Raw genomic sequence first — 21,175 nt, 5'->3', positions numbered from 1 at the left:
CTTAACAGTGCAAACACAGTTTGAAAAATGGTAACGTTGGCTCAGCAATAGATTCCTGTAAGGCCTATATTTGCAACCAAGGAGAAAGTGAAATAGCTCTTTACTTGGAGTATTTCTTTTTTGAGGTGTTCTAAACTGAGAATCTGAGGGGAGGAGAATACTTTTTGTTTGTCCTTATCTCCAAAGTAGAATTTAAGACAGAATTTAAGTTTGGAAGTGAATTCTGGGATGTTGCTCTTATTCAGGTTGATGACACTGTATGTAGAGACCTGCCAAATGGTTTCAGTTTCCAGGATGTGGTATCCATTTAACATGGATGGAAGGGGAAACTTAACACTGCTTGCACAGCATCTCAGGCTGATAAGGGATGAAGGGGTCTGGGCTAACACTTGCCTATCCAACCACCTCACTCTGTGTATGCGATGAGATTTTGGTAAATTGTAGAACCCTTGGGAGAGCTCCTTCAACTGCATGTCTGAACATGGAGCAAAGACTTGTGTTGCAGGGGCCAGCAGTACTCGGTCTCATCTCCTTCCCTTAAAGTGAAGTGAGCACAGCAGCCAGAAGGTGGGAGTTGGGGGAGAGAAAAGAAGCCCCTAGGATTTGGCAACCATCTTTTTACCTTAAATCCTCACTCTTCAGTGCTGAAAGCAGCAGCCAGCATGGTGCAGTACCATTCTTCATCCTCTTTGCCGTGGTCTGGCTGTATATCCTGATAAGTATGTTGGTAGGATTGGTGTTAATCCGTGGCCTGAGGAAAGGCTTACTGAAACAGCAGGTGTGAAAGTTATTACATTAGTCATGCAGGTGTCTGTTACGAGTGGAACATGGGCACCCCACATCACCACAATCTAACGTGCCCTGTTTATGCAACACTGCCTTGTTGTTAATCAGATTAAATTTCATAAGAAGCTTTTTTTAGATACAGAGAGTGTGCTTGAGATAACTGGGTAGTTCAACCATCAACATAGTTTCCATCTTAACTTGTTGATATAAGTATTGTTCCTGTTGTTTGATTAGCACACTCTTAACCTTCTGCTACTGACTACAATTTTTTTTATAATAGGTCCCCTTTGTTTATAGCCTTTAAAACAGTTAAGTAGTTGATTTTCTTTTGTTTTCTTTGGAATTCACAGTGTTTGGTATGTTATCCTACCATTACTCTGACTCTTATTCATCTCATGCCTTCATACAGTCCACCAAGTGGGTTGTTGAAAGGAAAAATGCTTTCAATTTTGGTTTGAAGGCATTGAGACAGAGAATTAACAACTTCCCTTGTTCTTTCTCAATGGTTGATCATCTTTATTTCTACAACTGCATGCCTGTATTCTATATAACAGAAAAGTCTATAGTCTTTCAAGTCTATGTGACTTGAAAAGTGGTAACTTTCTTATCTGCTTGTTGACTTTTATAGGTACTCTTTTCTACTAGATACCAAGATACTTAAATGTAATAGGAGGGTATGATGGGTGAACCAAAGCTTCCACAGTCTCTAATTTCAGTTCTGTATTTCTTCTATTGTGTTGGGGTTTTTTGTTTGTTGTTGTTGGTTTTTCTGTTATTGTTTTTTTTTCTCTTTTGCTGGGACATAGTGAACAAAAATACATGTACATTTTCTATAGGTGATTTTTTTTAATGCATTGAGAGTCAAAGTGTGTTCATATGTGACTGTAACTGTATGTAAGTGGTAGATTGGCTGGGTTTCCTGGAATCTCTAGACAGTACTGCATGTACTCCGTAGAGTGGATCAGTGCTTGTTCTCTGAAAGTCTGAAATTTTTGTGTGGGCATCAAGCTGAATAAGGAAAAGTGGTTTTAAACTATAAGAGAGTACGTTTAGATTAGATACAAATAAGAATTTTTTTCCCTGTGTGGGTGGTGAGGCACTGGAACAGGTTGCCTACAGAAGCTGTGGTTGCCCCATCCTGGGAGGTGCTCAAGGCGAGGTTAGATGGGGCCCTGCACAGCCTGATCTTGTGGGGGCGGTGTTCCCTGCCCATGGCAGGGAATGTGTCATTTTTAAGGTCCTGTCCAACTCAAACCATTCTGTGATTCTATGAAATTCAGGTCAGTGACAGAGCCTTTGAAAGAGCAAGAGTTGTAGTTGTACCACAGCTGAAGTGGTATGATGGTCTGGTTCTGTCTGCAGTAGGACTGAACAGACTACAAGGCGTATTTCATGAACAGTATTTCCCCTGCTCACAAATGTATGCATAAATACAAAGCAGAAAATCTGAATTTTGATATTTTTCCAGGGACTATTGAATATTTACTCTAGGTATTTCAAAAGCTTTACAAACTAAATGAAGATGTAAGGTCGTTATTATAATCGCACTTCAGGGATACTAGAATTAACTGAGTTTCTCTACAACACCAAAGGCTTTTTAGTGCTGTTACACTTCACATCTGTTTTCTGACCTGCATTTCTGTTGAATGTAAACTCAAAATTGTGATCTTCATCTTTAAGGCTGAGTAATTCTGTTGGGTTGAATTTTCTGCTATGTAAGTCAAACTTCTCTGCATAAATAAGTCTGCTTCCAGTCAGTCACATAGCTTCAAGTCAAGAACCCTCCAAACTAAGAGTCATTATATATTATCTTCCATCTGTAGGCTGTATTTTTTCAGTCTGTCTTCTCAACGAAAACAAACTCAACCAAACATAACTTAGGTGGAAGGTAAACAAAATATATCTTGCAAGTTAGATGGTATTCAGTCCTCAATGTATTGCTAGAAATTGCTTAAACACTTAGAAAATGGAGCGCGGGGTACTGAAAGAGGTGCCAAAGGTGATAAATCTCAAGATTCACATGTAATAATGATAGCGTTTATTCTCTGGTTTTGTGTTGACATAACCTCACGGGAAATTAATGTATACGGGTTTCTCAAAAGTGTCGAAAGAGCATGGCTATTTATCATCCTCCTGAAAAGCTGTTATTCTCAATAATTTTCTGAGAGAACATTCCAATGTACACATTTTGGGAAAATGTCTTCCTTCCCCTTTCCAGTTGAACTTAACATTGCATCTTTTCTGCAGAGGGCGATCTTATGGATTGCGATGGGAAATCTGATTCCAGCCCGGAACGGGAAGCTGTGGATGATGATACCAAAGTGGCAGAAGGAGCTGATGGGATTAAAAAAAGAAAGCGAAAACCATACAGACCTGGTAGGATGCCTAGTTTATATGATTGTGTCACATGTTTAACTCTTTCCTGTATCGTTGAAAAAAAGGAAAAAATACGGAATTATGAAGTGTTCTCTTACTAACTGGTGATTTTTATCGTGTTTTGGCTAAAGTGTTTTACCAATTACTTTTCCAAAGGTTGCTGCGCAGCAATACACTGCAGTAACATGTTGTCAATTACTGGTTTGTAGTTCAAATCTATACCTTGTGACTGATTCTTAACTCAATAGGGAAATGTACTCCATTTCTATCATCAGTGGAGACCAGTTTGTGTGTGTATGCGTGTGTGTATATACATCTTGAAGTATCTGAATTTCGGAGAACTTTCTACTGGTATCTCTCTTACTGAAATAATTGATAAGAGTAACGTGCTAAACATTTGCAGAGTACTTCTGGCAATTAATTTTAATGAATGCATTTATTGGATGGAATTCATTTATTTTAATTTATCAGTGCTGACAACTGTTAATTATTCTGTGGAATAACTTATGTCTTGAATGCGGAACCTCTTGTGCTGTCTCTTGACAGAAGATACCTAACTGACTCTGTAGAAAGTAGCTGTGATTCATTTAGATCTAATTCTGAACCTAAGATAATAAGCTGTCCTTAGACGAAGGCTGGCTTTTTGAAGAGCCCCTGCATCACACTCCTCAGTGTGCCTCAGTGTCTGTTAGTGCTGCTTTTGTTTTTCATTATGCAACCTCTCACTGCTGTGGATGATAAGCAGATTGTAGTCGTGGCAGTCACAAATACTCCTTTCAACAGACACACCCATCCTCCCTACTGTAATGGCCATATCCTCTGATTATGAAGATAGCAGGGGAGGAGAATAGAGAAAGGAAGCAGGAGTTACAACACGGTGCAATTTCACTTGCTTCTCTATCAGTAGCTAAACAAATTTCTAGCACCATTTTCCCTCGCCAGCACTGTCCAAGAGCCCTGTCCCAGCAGGTCAAGCCCATGTGTGTTTTGCCTTCCATGATGGGGGCACCATATGGAGATGGTGGTGCAAACCCTCAGCTCTTCACAGAGATCTCCGGTTTCTCTACAAGTAATATACCTCAATAAGCCATTTATTTCCACTGACGCGTCCTCAAGAGAAGAGAGCTTCATTTGCTCAGAGTGATTTTGGATCATGAGTTGTTAAGCAGCCATCTGTTAGTTTTCTGCAGCCAACAATTTCCCTGAAAAATTACACAAACCTGAGCTTGATGCATGTACATACCTATAGACCAACTGTAAAGGACCAGGAGCACTGCAGTCAATCATTAGTGAAGGATTCTGGAGTTTCAGCCAGTATCGTGTTGGTTAATTATCTTTTCATTATGTGGTACATCCTTCTCTAATACTGTCATTTGGAGTGGCGAAATCTCCAGAGCAATTTGAATTTTCTTATGACCCCTTAATGTTCTTTAATAGGTTTCATTTAGTAGATTGACTAATTTTAGCAATTCATCAGCTTGCGAAGGGAGGAGAAAATCAGCATCTGAAAGTCACCAGGTTTGGTGATTTAATCTTCTTGCAGATGTATTAAAGTCCTAAAATTCTGATCCTTCCTGATAATTATGTACATACCCACTGAGACATTAAAATTAAGAAATGAAAACTCCTCAAGTATGTTGGATTTGTTCTTGGATATCTCCAGATGCAGTTGTCCCTTTACCTGCAGAATAATCTTGGCTCTCATTCTTGCTATGAAATACAGTTTTAATCAATATATTGAAATTTTGCTTCCTTTTTAGGTATTGGTGGATTTATGGTACGTCAAAGAAGTCGTACAGGGCAGGGGAAGACTAAAAGATCTCTCTCTAGGAAAGATTCTTCTGGATCTGTCTCTGAGCAGTTGCCTGGCAGAGATGAGGGTAAGTGCGGAAACTTAATTTCTGGTTCATGCTTAATACAGTAAAAATAGTGCAACTTACAATAATATAATATGATGTGTAATACTTTCCAAAGATGTGCTGTGAAGGAGGAAGGTTTTATTGTTTGTTGTGATGACTTTTTTAATGAACTGAAAATACTCATTCCTGCAATCATACAATTTTGGCAGAGTCCATGATTTACAAAGATATTGAAACAATGCAGGCTGTTGTTAGAGCTGAACAGAGTGAATTGTAAGGACTGTTGTTTCGTCAGAGCTCCTGATTTGACTGGTAGAAGATAGGAAACAGTGTCAGAAATGAGGCAAGATGAGAGCAATTCTTCTGATAAGCTTTCCTTCAGACATAGTCCCGATCCAGAGTTATCTTCTGGATCATGAGTTTTAATGTTCACCAGTGTTCCCTGTTACACAAGGATGACAGATCTCTTTTATGCATCTGTTTATGCTATGTGAATCCTGTACTAGTGAGTTCTGCAATATATTTATTGTTGTGTAATTGCCTTTGTTCATTTTAAACTGGATATGTGAGAGTTTCATAAGATACCCTCATGTTTCATCATGTCTGAAAAATCAGTATTAATTTGTAGTACCCTAAGATTCTCTAGCTGTGTCATATTTCTCCCCCTTTCAGTTGTCATCATTTCCAGGGCTGAAGAATCCTACTCAGTTTGGTCTCTGTTCTCACAGTGAAACTATTTTGGTGCTTCTGATATTCTAATACTCAGTGGATTGGGCATCAGACAAGAAGTCAGGTGTTGCTCCTAGGACTTATTCTCGTGCTTGCTATGTGTAATTAGACTAATTATTTCATCTGTCTGGGTTTTGTACGTTACATAGCATAGATGATATTTAGGAATTACTGAGGTGAGATGTGGAATGTATTTAGTTTAGAGTCTGTTTCCTATTAGCAGTAGAGAGAGGCAGCAGCTTCTAGAAGTTGTCTGACTCTATCTTGGAGGACTCAGGCCTTCAATTACTCCTGTTATTCTTTCCTGTCTGCTTAGCTGTTCAGTTTAAAACATGGTGGAGACCTATTTTTACTGCAGTATGTAGTCAGTATAAAAACTAATATTTTTTTTTCCTTTTTTGTTTTTGTGGAAAGACTTTATGAAGTCAACAAATACTTCTGTTATCATTGCAACCCAGCATAGTAGCTGGATTTCCAGTTCAGAAAAAGGGTTTGCTTTCTCTTCAGTATTAATGTTACAGCTATGTTTTCCTGCTTTGTAAATACTGTGTCAATATGGTATTCTAAATTGTTTTAGGTACTGCAGAAAAATTTTGCTTTAAAAACTTTCAATTCCTACATATGAATCTTCTCCTTTAATTTTTTTCTTTTTAAAGAAAAAAATGGTTGAAAAGTTAATTACTCATTCTCACAGTACAATGCTTATTGTTAAAAAAGCAATATTCTTCAGTTAAACAGTTAAGCTTCTTGCTCCTTTTGCTGCAAAGGCTCACTCTTGAACAATGCAGGGGTCACAGTGTTGGGGAGTCTCAGTCTACTCGCTGTCCTCTGTACGTGGTACAAGAGATGACTGTAGTACAAAGCGTGGCAGGTTTTACTACGTAATGTAGTTTTTTAAATAACTTCCCAGGGTCATTAACTTCTTGTAATTAGCTTTTGCAAGGGAGAAGGGGAGGACTTAAAAAGTTTAGTTCTTCCCCTAGTGTTTTCACTGATGTGTTGAATTAAAGAACTGAATGATTGATTAGCACACTGTTCTTTTGTGTTCATTAGGAAAAAATGCGGTGCAGCTTTGTATTTGGTAGCTGAATAAACGTGTAATTTTTATTGAAGGGCTTCTTTATAGATTCCTTTTTTTGGTCTGTACATTGTTTCTACAAGCCATTTTTCAGGTTTTGAAAAATGGTTTGTAATTCTAATTTGAGAAAAAATAGTTTATAAGCAGAAAGGTGATCAACGTGTAACTCAACAGTGTAGATTTTAGAGATGCTGCTTCAGTAGAACTCTCTTTCAAATAGCTAGTTGAATGGTACCTATGGTTTCTCTCAAATAACCACATTTTTAGGTTGGCTTACAGATAGAAAAATGAAAGGTTTCCCCACAGCTGATCAAGTACGATAAGCTCATGATGTGGCTAGTATCACAGATAACATCTCTGACTTCTTGAACCCGGACAGGTGATCAGGTTCACAGCTGTCTAGATGAAAGTCACCTTTAGAAGATACCTAGAGAGATATTTGGGATAATTCAGATCACTCAGGTCCTCAAATAGGTGGCAAGATATGCTACCACTGCACCTTTTGAGAAAGACACAGAGTGTTTTATTTGCTCCTGAACTTTACTTTTATAGGCTGGACAGAGCAGCTGCCCGACACTCCAGTTGAGGAGTCTACCCCAGCTTCTGAAAGTACTGAGAAAATAAAGAAACGTTACAGGAAAAAGAAGAATAAACTTGAAGAAACTTTTCCTGCCTACTTGCAGGTACAACTTTCACTGTGCTTCATGTGTATAAACGTTTCAATACAAGATCTTTGTGTTTGTTGATTCATAGGTCATTGAAACTATATTTATTTTCTGACTGCCAATTTATCATTCAGAGGGCTTGGGTTTTCTGTTAGGAATGTTCATAAGTTTGTAGAGAAAGCTGTATATTATGTTAAATCTTCTCTGGTGGTATTTCTTGTTGCATAGGTTTCTGTTAGTTCTGAGAGAAAAAAAACCACCTTTCTTTTCTCTCTAAGCTGACATATGACATTTTCAGCTTGTCTTCTCGTGTACCGCATTCGTCTGTGTCACGTCTTAGCCTGATCATGACATTTACTCTAGATACTACTTTTTCTTGACAGAAGATTATAGAACTTGATTTTATAAGGGAAACTTTATCCATAGATTTGTGTTTTTATATGCTCTGCGTCTCCCCACTACTACAATCCCTGCTGTTTTACCCACCCACCATTACTGATGTGCTATCCCCAGAGGTAGGAGGTAGTACTTGTTGATCCTTAGGAGTGTGGATAATTACTAGGATGTTAATGTTGACTGACCAACTTACCCACCCCCTAATGGTTTATAAACAAGTAGGTTTGTATCTTCCACTGAGAACATTGTATGGCTTGTTCTTCTCAGCCAGCTTTTTCATGAAAACCTTATTGTCTCCTAGATATTTACCAAACTTCATGACATACAGGGTAGAGTGTTGAACTCAGACCATAATCATTGGTGTTTTCATTTACCTTTGCTGTTCCTATGACTTTTTCAACAGATACAGTGTTTTTCCTACACTGAATCATTTTGTCCTCTTTGCAGGAAGCTTTCTTTGGAAAAGATCTACTAGATACTAGTAGACAAAACAAGATGAGCCTTGATAATTTACCTGAAGAATCACTTCCACTCTCATGTAAAGCAAATTTGGCAACCAGTTTCCTGAATCCTTCATCTGACCCTCTCCTTAGCTCAACCTCCACTCCAGCTCAGGCGAAACTGGGACCTCAAGGTATACAAAGCTAATGTTAGTGATAACTCACTAGTTTGTTTTTGTTACAGCTCGAGCTCTTCCGTGATTTTCTTTCAAAGTGCAACTGTCACCTTTTTTAACATTCTGTATGTTAACTGTCCTTGCAAAGTAACGTTTATAATTAGGATTATCCAGCTCCACGGCTTTGCCTGTTTCAGGAGGAGCAGTTGTTGGAGTAATTGGGACTTGATACAAATCTGAAAGTCTTTGACAGTAACGTCCACATTTGTAAAATTCATGAAAATGAATTCCATCCAAAAATACATGTACAGATCCATGATAGGAGAATACAAAAATACTCTAATTAAAAAGCATTTTTAGAAGCGTACTGATTGTTAATTGGGTAAGTATCATCCAACTTTTTGTCTTGCTTAATGTGTTGGATTATTTTAGGTTACCATTCTCCTCTCCTCCTCCTGTCCTTTCTGAACATGTGTTCCCTTTCAAGGTACAGTTTGTAGCCCCTGGGCAATCTTTTGGTTTTGTTTTCTCTTGCAAAACTTTGCTGGAGATATTATTGGGAGATTTGCAAGTAGCCAGGGGGTTTAAGTACTGCTGAAAGGGCAGTGTCACACAAAGGAATAATTAAAAACTTTACTGTCTTCTCCACATACATTTTTCTCTTGGTGCCTTGTAGCGTGTGCTCTTAGCTAGAGGTGTCTTACCATTCTGTATTTTTTTAACTGTTGCTATTTCTTGTTTACATGGGTTAATTTGTCACTTTTGTTTCAGTTCATCCTCACATCTTTTTCCATCTAAAAGTGTTTACGCGCATTGTTAGTTTCCAGCAGCCTGTTGCAGAGAGATCATTTATTTGTGATTGTTACTTAGTGAAAATCTGCTAAATGAAAAGCAAAAGGCTACATTATAATTAAACATTGATCGCTATATGCTTGAAATTGTGAGTAATAGAGAAATCGGGGTTAATTTCCCCTTAAGGGGAAGCCACTGTAAACGAAGTGTTTCAAAGTCTGTATTTCACTGGTTCCAACTCTGCAAGAAAATGTATTTAGATAGGCATTTTTTCACCTCAGCATTCCTTGAAGAAGCACAGATTCAGTAGTCTTCATCAGCTTATCAAACTGCATGATTAAAGTCATTAATATTCATGTGGTATGATGGTATGAAGTGTTAGAACTGTACAAACTTGGTGCTAATTTAATGTTCTATTTTTCCAAGTAAAAGGAAATTAAGAAGAATTTTTTTTAAAAAAACACTCTTTAAGCAGTTGTAAAACTTCATAATTTCCTCTTATTTTTATACAGAAATAAATTATAAGGATGTAGTTATTAGAAAATAAATAAATTACTTGCAACCACTTAAGTGAATAACCTACTGTCTTCCCCATTTTATATGAGAGGCTCAAAGGACAGTATTTTCTGGCCATAGGAACCTTCTCAGCAATGGTATCTCCAGTGTTAGGATTGCAGGCCAAAACTGTGTCCAGACAAAGCTGTTTGGTGCAGTTGCAGAGCCAGCGGGTGAAGTCATCTGCCAATATTGATCAGTTCCAGTGCAATTTTTCTTAGCTCTTTTGCCATGACTACGTGGGAGACAGTTATTTCCACAACAGCATCCACATGTCTGGGAGAGCCAGATGCAATTTGAGTGATGGAGACCCTCATAAATTTGCTAATTATTGAGCTTGCAACGGTCACATTGTCCCTTCTGGCTAGCATTGCAGAGGAGCTGGTGGTGTGAGCAGTGAAAGAGCACCTGTGCTATTTTCATCAGTTTGACACAGACCTGCTTTGTTCACTGCACCAGGAGGTGGTAGAGCATGTTGTTACTGTGTTATTTTCCTACAGTGCTGTTTGTCACAATGATTGCTCACTCGGTGAGAATCCATGCTTAGCTGGATAGGTCTTTCCCACAAGGAAGTTGTTGTTCTCTCGGAAACTCCAATTGATTGAACCCAGCAATAAGGGTTAGGTAAAGTTCATCTTCCAAAGTGCTCTCAAGCACCTGAAGGAGAAGTTACTGGATCTGCTTGGCTTTTCAGGATGTATACAGGGCTGCTAGGGAGTTAACAGCAATGTGTTCAGCCTCCTAATGAATTTACAGTGTGTTTCAGTGACATTCTGTGACAATTTATTCTTAGAGCTTCGTTAAGGGTAGCCAAAGCTTTTACCAGTAATGATGGCAGGGCCAGCCAGAAGAGTGTTTGCAGAGTCTTTTCTTCAGTGTTTTACTAGTTACTGGTAACTGTGTTTGAAGCTCTGATTTTTGTCTGGCAAAGCGGCTGCAATTTGTATTTTCAGTTATGAGACTCATCTCTGCCATAACGCAAGTGGTGCACCACTGTGGTGTGTTCTACATGGGACCAAGCCTTACAATCGTGTAAAAGAGAGCTCTAGAGCACAGTGCAGAGGCTTGCTTGCTGGGAGCACCAGATCTCCAGAGTCCCTGGCTCCGCAGTAAAGTTGAAGATGTTGATGATGATCTGTGTATCCCGAGTGCTCTGGGGACTCCCTGTGTCACTCCTGGGATTCTTTACCTGACTGTGTCTCATAAAGAAAAAAATACCTCTTGGCAAGATGTATTCTGAGAAGGTTCTGGAAATGAGAAAGAACGCTAAGGATATTCTTCCTGGATAAAAAGAGAGGAGGCATGTGTCTCTGCACAACTGATTCCAGTGCTGCTGGGATGTTTTGTATAGGTAGACAGCGTTTGATTAGACACATTAGGGTGGCTGCAGCCTCAGGAGAGATATTTTTATTCTTTTAGAACGTAAAATAAATACATCAGAGGAATGAGGATCATGAGATAAGCAGTAGAACAGTGCTGTGTTAGAGATCCAGCGTTACGAGCAACTTATTTTCCTTTTAGCCTTCCCTTAGTTTACATCTCAATTCTGAAGAGTCAAATTAATGAGCAGTATTGAGCTATTTATTTGGCACCAGATGTCAACCATCTATTGATTGTGATCTGAAGCAGCTGACTAAGGGGATTTTGTTATTTTGAAGATAATTAGCACTCTCTGAATTAAAACTGGCAAAAAAGAAAGAACATGTTTTAGATGAGATGTATAGTATGTGACTTACAGATCATAGAGTCTAGCCCTCTCCATTACTGACCCTCAGTATTTTTATAGTCTTAACCAGCTCCACCTTGGTAGCAGTTAGCTTTTTTACAACCTACTAAACTCAATGGAAGGCCATTACAGAATCTGATTGCCTTAATAGTTAGAATCCTTTTACCTTACAGCCCGAATTTATTATGTAACAATGGATGGTAAACACTTCAGTTACATTTTTTCACCTTAGTCCTTTCCTGCTACTTACTCAGTGTATTTATATTCAAATTAGAAGTTGAATTATTAGGAACAGTTCCCAAGCTGTGGAGAGAAACATCATAGCATAGAATACTACAGAAGAACTGAAGGCTGCTGGTAAAGTCTTGGTGCTTCCTTCCTAAGGGCTTTTTTCTCTTTGGTATTTATCTGCCTTCAGACAGGAATTCAGTTAAAGGACAGATAAAGTCAATCTTTTGCCTACCAGCCAAGTGAAGATCTTAATAGAACTGTGTGTACTTGGTGCTAGTTACCAACCTGCATCATGTCATTGGACCAAACACAGTTGAATTCAGAAGACCAGAAGGAAAACTCATTAAAAACAAACAAACAAACAAACAAGAAAAAGTAACTTCTGTTTAAGACCTTGTGTTTCATAGTCCTTTTTTTTTTTTTTATCAGGTACAGATTCAAAATACCTATACCCACAAAGTGGTTTTGAGATGTTTCTAAGTTTTCCTAATCCTGGTAGAAGTTTTATTACTTACATGCATGTAAATGGAGTAGTGCAAGCTGACACATGGATCCATCCAGTTGAGCAGCAAACATAAAACATGATTCAATAATTTATTGCAGGTTTTTGCTAGATTGCAAAACAAACTATGGCATTCCTACCTCTGGTTGTTCTCATTGCTCCAGGATTTTTTCTGATCTTACAAATAGCATCTCAAATTTCCATTTTTCTTACTACTAGTAGTTTAAGATTTTCCTTCTATGTCAGGTTATGGTATCTGGTTGCTTTTAAGAAAGATAGTGGTAGTAAGAGAAGAACCATGATCTCTGCTCCTTTGCTGTGAGCTGTCTCCTTCACCAAACGCTCTGGTTGATTCTTGCCTTCGTAGGCTTTTGTGTCTTAGATATTGAGTTCTCGTTTGATCTTGTGTTTTTTTTTTCCTTAAAACCATCCAGTCTACCTTTCACATGACTGAGTTTTGTTATCACTTTTACTACACTCAGAATTACTAAAGAATTTAGGCATGTGAACATGGCTGCAGTACTGACAAGAGAGACTTGTCTCTCACTTCAGAGCAACCTGCAGAGCATGGCACACTAGAAGGGCCTGATAAATCTATGTTTGAATTTGAAGCTCAAGCTATTATTTATCACCAGAGTCACATGTAAACATAAAATTGCCACAATTGGTTGATTTTATTTTGTTTCTTTTACAGGTAGCACCGATGACCCCTTAGCTGATCTTTCTGAAGTCTTGAATACCGATGATGATATTCTTGGAATCCTTTCTGATGATTTGGTAAAGTCTGGAGATCATTCGGGTATGTAGGTTTATGAGGTCTCTCTGGTATTTGCTTTCTTTTTTTTCCTCTATATTGTAGATGTGGTTGTTGTTTCATACCTATAGGTTATGCTCTAGGTTATTTCAGATACAGTTTTCATATTTTAAAAATACCTCGGTTTGAGATGACTTTGTTGTCTCCTGCAAAAAAAAAAAAAGCAAACAAAAAAACACACAGCCTCTTCAACATTTTGTTTTACCTGGCTCTTTGCTTTGCTGCTTAAGAGAGAATAAAAAATAGCTGCTGTTGTCTGTCATACCTGCGTAGCTTTTTCAGCATGAAGCTTTTTCTTTACTTTTTGTTTTGTTTTGTTTTCATGTTATAATCATCCATTTTATCTGGTTTGGGTCCTGTAGGTCTTGATTTATGCACTTTCCAGGTTGAGAACTCACCCTCCCCATTTGGTAAGAAACTAAACAATGGATGATCCATGGTTAGAAGTAGTCACCTTTCCTAGTGGTTTTAGCTGAAAGAACTGCATGTGTAGAAACTAGCATTCCGTTACTGTGTCACTAATTCACGCTTCCATTTTCCACTCTTTCTGTATTGTTTGAGTCTAACGTGACCTCTGCACGCTGCATTTAGTAAAGTACTGCATAAGGTTTTGCTGCCAGTCTTTGGAAACCTTCCTGAGTTTTTGTTGTTCATGATACAAAGCCATGTGTTTTCTTGCTGTCGCTGTTTAATATTACTTACAGTTGTAGTGTGTAGTTTTTATCGTAGTGGTATCTTTAGTAAATTACAAGCATTTTAACAATGTGAATATGTTAAAGCATGAATAAAGTAATCAGATTGATATCTTTTTTCCACTGGATATCTTTTTTGTACTGGATGATGGTTCATCAGTTTATGTAAGACACGCTTTGGCAATAAGTAGAATGGCATGTTTCATTATTTTAAATTTATTTTTATTTGGTGTTTAATACAGAACTATATTTTAAATGCTGAAGTGTATAGTTTTATTTTCGAAGATGTTTCTCTTTTGAGAGATCTATTGGCATGTAAAGGATGCTGTGAAATTTATATAGTAAGTTATGTTTTGTCAGGATCAACAAATCACTTGTAACCTAGAATATTCAGTAGTTGTTCTTGAAATGGAAACTGCTGTGAAGAGTTTGATACTGAGTATACTTCAAGAGCACTTCAGTAGATAATTTAATTTAATATAGAAGAATGTTTGAGGGTGAAGCTTGAGGTACACAATAAAACATACTGACTGCTAGTATGATTGTTTTTAAAATGTGAAAAATAATTGCAGTGAAACTCTTTGCTGAGAACTATATGCTTCAAAACATGCTGCACCTGAACTCAGTTGTCTTATTTCAACAAAGTTTTCCCATTCCTCCAGATTTCATTCTGTTCAATTAATTCCTCAAACAGTACAGTAAACTGAAAGTGTATAGCCGGGGTTGTTTGTGTACTTTTCTCTAATGAATGTCTTATTTTTCCTGAACTTCAGATTTCAAGAAAGTCTTTGTTCAGTTGATAGCTTACCTCTAGGGAAAAAAAATGTTTTATGCCTTTTATTCTGTATCGCTAGGTTGTAGTATTTATGTCTAACTTTATATTCTTTCTTCCTTAGCTGGATTGGATATTGGTCCCATCTCTGATGATCCTTCTTCTCTGCCTCAGCCAAATGTCAACCCGACTTCACGGCCACTGAGTGAAGAACAGCTGGATGGAATCCTCAGTCCAGAACTAGACAAAATGGTCACAGATGGTAATTTTTTGTTGTTCTTGATCTAGTCTTCTTGAAAATGCTTTCTGTTGTTGAACTCACATTGCTACCTATGTATTGCTACCTACTTGCTTGCAGAATTAATTTTATTGCATTTTTTATGATTACTCATGCCATATTTTTAATTTGCACAGGTGCTATTCTTGGCAAATTGTACAAAATCCCAGGTATGTACTCTTAATCTGTGTTGTCTCCTGCAAGATACAGTTTTTAAGCAATGCCAGCCAACTCACGCACAGTGTTTTTGCAGAGCTAGGAGGAAAAGATGTTGAAGATCTGTTCACAGCTGTGTTAAGTCCAGCAACCACACAGACAGCTCCTTTGCCACAGCCTCCACCTCCACCACAGCTTATGTCTTTGCACAGTCAAGGTATGTTTCTTTGTTACTTCTAAAAACAGCAGCTTAGTCAGGAGAGCTGTGCATCTGTTAAATACTGACATGAAAGTAGGGCATGCCTTACTTTCTGCTATTCTTAACTCGTGCAAGCTGCTGTTGATAATTTATGAAATATTTTTCTAAAACTGCTCGAAAGGCAGCATGTGATTAATGCGCAGGTAAATGTTGCTACCTTAAAGGGACAGTCATTTTAGATTTGTGTGATGTGTTGGAGCTTTTATTTTAGCTGACACTTTCATATTCTTGAAATTGTCTGCAATAAAGCATGCGTTCTCTTCTGCATTTGCTCATTCATTACTTTTGAGTACCTCCTCAAGGGTAATGAGAAAGTCTGTGTGACAGTGATTTGGTGATTCTTAATTTCGTTTAGTGAGTCTTAATTTTGTTTAAGAATTCAGTTTAGCATGCTAACTATTCCTATCCAAATAATAAAGAGGAGGCTAAGGAATTTTGAAATATATCATTTATTCTCTTTCTTCCTATTAAGATGATTATGAATTGATTCAGCATATTACTACTTTTATATTGAAAGCAAGAGGCAGACTAATTTTATTTGTTGTTGTTAGCAGTACAGCAGGTTTTTAGCAGTATGTGTGAGCATAATTAGATGCACTCTTTTCTCATCAGACATCACCATTAGTGGGTTTTTGTTGAGCTCACATAAGGAGTGCCCATTCTGTTATACTGGTACTACAAAAAGTAGTATGCAAATTGATTTCACCTGTGAATTAATGATGAGAAGAAAAATGATCGGTTTCCTACTTGGTTGTATTTCCATAAAAAGGAAAGACTTCAAAAATCCTTGGAAAGGAGAGAGTTTAAAGCAAACAATGAGGTGATTTAAAGCAAAAGATAACGTAGATATCAGTGCCGGTTTCCCCGTTGTTTGGGTGCTTGGAGATAACTTCAGCATTTGAACTCTGTAAGATCGTTTAACTTTCTCCCTATGGGAATTGCCACAATTACAAAGTTGTAGGTTTATAATTTGTTCAGTTACTGTGTAGTGATCCACATGTTTCTGTGAGATAAATGCTTCAGTAACGGGGAAGCTTGTATCAAGTCTCAGCAATTTCAGATGAAATTAGCACTCTGTTCTCATAAAGACATGCAAACCTTCTGCGTGAATTAGAGGCCTGGCTCCTCCTTGTTTGCCAGGTCTTCACAGATACAGTATGCTGTGATAGAGCATATTCTCTTAAATGCTGACTGATGAGTTACTTTCATCCAAACTAAACTTTTCTGTGTAGTTTGTGCAACCTGTAAATAAGCAGATAATGACCTCAGGCACGGGAGAATGTTTCAGTGTTACCCTGCGAATAAATCAGTTTCTGCTTCTGTGCTTTTAGGAGAATATTCAGACCACAGTTATGATTGCATTTAAGTGACAGGGCCTCACAGGTCAGTGTTAATTCTGTGTAGGAACATCTGCAAAGACCATCTGCTGGAATAAATTTGCCTGTGCCATGTTTGCTTAATATTTTGATCAAATAAATAAAATATTCTGCCCTAATATTGCTAGGCTGGACACTTAATTGCAGTGATGATGTTCATTTGACTAGGTTTATCTGTTTCATCAGTTACGAGTTACAGAGTTAATAGATAACGAGGCTTACTTTGGTATGCTGCTGTCTCAGAAGAGCAGGTGCTTTATTCAAGTGGTTAATCATAACTCTGTAAAGACTGAGAGCAACTTGGTCCATGCGTGATGCTTGGCAGCAGCGTGGATTTTTCTCTTTGTTGTAGGCACTGGATCTGAGTATAACAACAACAACAAAAAATACAGACCACCAGTCTTTAGGAATATGCCTCAATATAAAGTGTGGTATGGTTCCACAGTGCAGGCTAGTGCAAAAGTTTTGGAAATCTCATTTTTAAAAAGCCTTAATTTTTCAGACAAAAATAAATCTGTACAGGGATGTGATATGGTAGAAAAGAACACAAGCTTATAGTGAACCAAAAGAAATGGATTTCAAAACCTTTCCAAAATGGTAAGGTCAGTACTCTAAAACTTGAAAGCACTTAGTTTTTTCATTAGATGAGACACGCCTTCTTCACTAAACATTTTTTCCTCTACTTTAAAAAGTATTCACACTTTAAGATTATAATTTAAAATTCTCTTTCTAGGAGAGAGTGCGTTTCCAAGAGTGCCACTTATGAATGGTCTGATTGGCCCTAACCCTCATCTCCCTCATACAGCTTTGACTCCTGGAGGTGGCCTGGGCACTTTCTCTCCCATAACACAACAGCCATATACTGATGCCAGGTATGTTAAAATGGGAAGTCGAAAACATCCATTGCTTAGCATTTATCACTTGGATGATAGTGGAGTTATTAGTACTGTGATACTGTTAACGTTTAATTAATTGGTTATTGACAGCTACTACAAAAAATTATGTTCTTGCAGTCTGCTGGCTAATAAGATAGCAAGAAGAATAAGTACTGTGCTCATTGTTTTTGTATATTGAGAGAAATCTCTTTACAAAATAAAACTCCTTTCTGATTTGTCAGGGATAAGAATCCAGCATTCAATCCTATGGTAAGTGATCCAAACAGCTCATGGGCACCATCTGCTCCACCTTTGGAAGGTGAAGGTGATACGATGTCCAATGCTCAAAGAAGCACTCTGAAGTGGGAAAAAGAAGAAGCATTGGGTGAAATGGCAACGGTAGCACCTGTTCTCTATACAAATATCAACTTCCCTAATCTAAAGGAAGAATTCCCAGGTGAGTGAATTAGCAAATAAAGTCAAATAGTTCGTGGAAATTTATACATCTTTATTTGAAATAATATAAAATAAACTTATTAATGCCTTGCACATTAACACATTTTTTTTTTAATTGCAGACTGGGCTACAAGAGTGAAGCAAATTGCTAAACTGTGGAGGAAAGCAAGCTCGCAGGAGAGAGCTCCATATGTGGTAAGAAAAACCACCTCCTGCATTTGCCCGCTTTCAGCAAAAATGTATTTCATCTGTGGGATTTTCATTTGTTTTTTTAAATAAGTTTAGGGTTAGTGGAAGTTCACTTGCCTTTTGGCCTTGAAATGAACTACATTAGTATTGTGCAAAATAAAGGCATTAAATGAGATGAAAACATTTGTTCTTGCTGCCTGTTTGCTGCATTTGATTCATGCCTCAAGTCTGACTTGCCCTTGTCTCTTTCTGCACAGGACCCCACCAGTTTCTTCAAAAGGATAATAAGAAATCATTATGTGACCTTCTTCTCTTTTCTCTTCCTCTCTCAGTAGATTATTCATTTTGGCCCCACTTGAGTTGCTGAAGTCTTTCACCTGTTGAACTATCAATTCCAGAGGTGGCAGAGCTTCATATTCCTACTTTGCTCATTTTCTTTTATTCCTTTCCAGCTGCCTTACTGTTCCCCTCTCTTCTCTCTCTCTGCAGTGGAAACTCTTTTGATACCTTCCATGTTGTGGGGAGCACAGGGGACTCTGTTCTCATCAAAAGCATTTGCTTTCTTCACATCTGGGCCAAGCAAACTCAGATACTTGTAGCAACTGTCTGGAGTATGTGTTTACTGATTGTTGATTCTGTAGAACTGCCATTCACATGGTGACCCTTGTGCTCTATTGACACCTCTTGTTAAAGCCTGTCTTCATCCAGACCTCAGAACCTGTATTAGTTTCACTGTTTTTGACCTGGACAACCGCTGTCGGCAAACATACTTTCTCTAACACACTGCTAATCTCCATCCTGTCCTGGTTCTTTTCTTTCTTTCATCACAACAGCAATTGGATGATTGTTCTCATTTTCCCTATGTAAATTTCTGTGGATTTTGCAGGATTATGGTTTCAGTCTTTCTTTTTTCCCTTCAGCTGCAGTTATTCCAATATGGTCTCATTAATAAACAAATCTGATACCCATGTATGTTTGTATGTTGATGGCACACAGCTTAGCAATACCAACATGGTATCTTCCTGTCCAAATTAAGAAACAAACAAAAACAAGCTCACTAACAACTTTTAGGGGATAAGTTATTACTTTATTTTACTTTTTATTCAGGCCTGTAACTTCAGCAACTTTGGACCTCTATGTCATTTCATGTATTTAATCTCGACGGTTCCTTCCATATAACAATTGCAAGAAACTATTGACATAAATGGGTAGGCTTTTATCCAGGCATTTATCAATTTACCATTATTTCTACTACTGAATGCTGCTTCTTCATTGCTCTGAAAAAATACAGTCCTATTCTCCTAATGGATATCCAAGATGTAGATGCAAAAATGATTTCCCCCCTGTCTGGGGAAAGGGAACATGCAGTTGCATGGATGTGTGTGTATGAGTATTTGTGTAGTGCAGAGCAGTAGTTTCCTCACGGATATTACAGTTCATGTACTCTTACACTGCAGCTGTTCCTGGTGCACCTAGCATTGTGTGCACAAGAAGCTGCTGCAGTGCCTGAACTGAGGAACTTTCAGCTGGGGAGGGATAGAGGCTACCTTAGAAATAAAACTGAGTAACGCGTTATTGCACTTTCACTGTTGGCTTTTTACTTTCCTTACTTGCATAATCTTGACACTTAGAGAGAAAACGACACAAATATTTCTGCTGCACTGTTGCTCTCAGCTGTGTTAGCGCTTCTTGTTTCTTTGGAGCGGGAAGAGTTTAAGCCTTTTCTGCTAAGCAGCCTCCACTTGAAAATTGCAGAAAAAATAAAAAGTAAAAAGGTAGAAAAGATATGAGGGTTTGATTCAGCAAAGGAATCACATCCTAGATTGGTGGTAAAACAGACTCTTTGAAATTTCCATTAGATGTTTTAAAGTGTCAGGATAGCTGTGAAATGCCTCATTGAAGAGGAATTGCTGTTCTTTCATCCAATTTTTCCTGATCCGTGAGCCCATATCCTATGTTTATACTACTAACTTAACACAGATTGAGATCTATAGAGTCTGTTTAATGGAGTGGACTGTATTTTTCTTGTCACTGAAGTTCTTCACATTATTGGTCTTTATTGATCCGAATGTCATCTGCTGTACTCACATCTTCGGGTTTCAGACCACCACAGTGTGCAGTTTGAAAGGCATACTGGTGAGATTCGTGCTTCTTTGGCACAGCACAGTACCTGAACAGAGACTCCAAACACATAGAAAACCTCCACTGCTAAGAACTCCTTAGTTCTCTATTTGTATGTTAGTTTAAACGTAAGATTTCTAAAGAGAATGGAGTATTTTTGGCTTGGAGTTTGTTGTAATAATAATAATGTAGTAATAATAATAGTGTAGTTTTCACAAATGTGTGTTTAAACATAAAGTTTTACAAGTAATTTCATTTTAGATTTTGTAGGAATAACAGATGCAGTTTTCACACTTAGCAAAAGAAAATGAGACTAACTACATGTCTTTCTTCTCCAATCTTTTTTCAGCAAAAAGCCAGAGACAATAGAGCTGCTTTGCGCATCAATAAAGTACAGATGTCAAATGACTCTATGAAAAGGCAGCAGCAACAGGATAGCATTGATCCCAGCTCACGTATTGACTCCGACCTCTTTAAAGATCCATTAAAACAGAGGGAATCAGAACATGAACAGGAATGGAAATTCAGACAGGTGTGTTGCATTTAGGGCTTTTTGTAGTTTTTCTTCCTGCCTTTTATTGCATTGTTGGAATCTTGTTTTAATAAAATCAATAGTATAGTAGAGTAGTGTAAGTTCAGGTGTTGTGGAAGAAAATAGGTGTTATCAGAAGGGAAGCTGCCTGTAAATGCTAAAATATTTTGTTGAAAAGCTTTGACTCTTAACCTATTGTGGAAATAGGTAATTCTTCCTTTGTGTGGCTAGCTTTTGCAGTAGTTTGTTTTTATATACCCTGTATAGCAGTAACCTTGTCGCACAGCTTGCTGCTCCAAGTTAGGCTGGTTGTCTCTTGGAACCCACTGACCTCCATCAGTGCCG

At 37.9% G+C, this 21,175-nt stretch overlaps 1 protein-coding gene across 10 annotated transcripts in view; it reads left to right on the top strand.

Moving 5' to 3' along the window:
* The window catches only part of KMT2C (lysine methyltransferase 2C), a 190,043-nt gene that overhangs the window by 129,896 nt on the left and 38,972 nt on the right, over nucleotides 1-21,175 (top strand). For 9 of the 10 annotated variants that reach the window (XM_021387078.1, XM_021387082.1, XM_021387085.1 and 6 more), the window contains 13 exons: nucleotides 3,034-3,162; nucleotides 4,923-5,042; nucleotides 7,381-7,511; nucleotides 8,337-8,523; nucleotides 13,006-13,110; nucleotides 13,488-13,535; nucleotides 14,714-14,851; nucleotides 15,004-15,036; nucleotides 15,120-15,239; nucleotides 17,391-17,529; nucleotides 17,775-17,989; nucleotides 18,110-18,183; nucleotides 20,648-20,830. In XM_021387078.1, the coding sequence (XP_021242753.1) occupies nucleotides 3,034-3,162; nucleotides 4,923-5,042; nucleotides 7,381-7,511; nucleotides 8,337-8,523; nucleotides 13,006-13,110; nucleotides 13,488-13,535; nucleotides 14,714-14,851; nucleotides 15,004-15,036; nucleotides 15,120-15,239; nucleotides 17,391-17,529; nucleotides 17,775-17,989; nucleotides 18,110-18,183; nucleotides 20,648-20,830 (1,622 nt within the window). The remainder of the gene's footprint in view (nucleotides 1-3,033; nucleotides 3,163-4,922; nucleotides 5,043-7,380; nucleotides 7,512-8,336; nucleotides 8,524-13,005; nucleotides 13,111-13,487; nucleotides 13,536-14,713; nucleotides 14,852-15,003; nucleotides 15,037-15,119; nucleotides 15,240-17,390; nucleotides 17,530-17,774; nucleotides 17,990-18,109; nucleotides 18,184-20,647; nucleotides 20,831-21,175) is intronic. The other variant, XM_021387086.1, reaches the window with a different exon arrangement.

This window comes from Numida meleagris, chromosome 2 (genome assembly GCF_002078875.1).
Source record: "Numida meleagris isolate 19003 breed g44 Domestic line chromosome 2, NumMel1.0, whole genome shotgun sequence".
NCBI classification, from domain to species: domain Eukaryota; kingdom Metazoa; phylum Chordata; class Aves; order Galliformes; family Numididae; genus Numida; species Numida meleagris.
The sequence above is the reverse complement of the archived record's forward strand: the minus strand, read 5'-3'. Positions and strand labels throughout refer to the sequence as shown.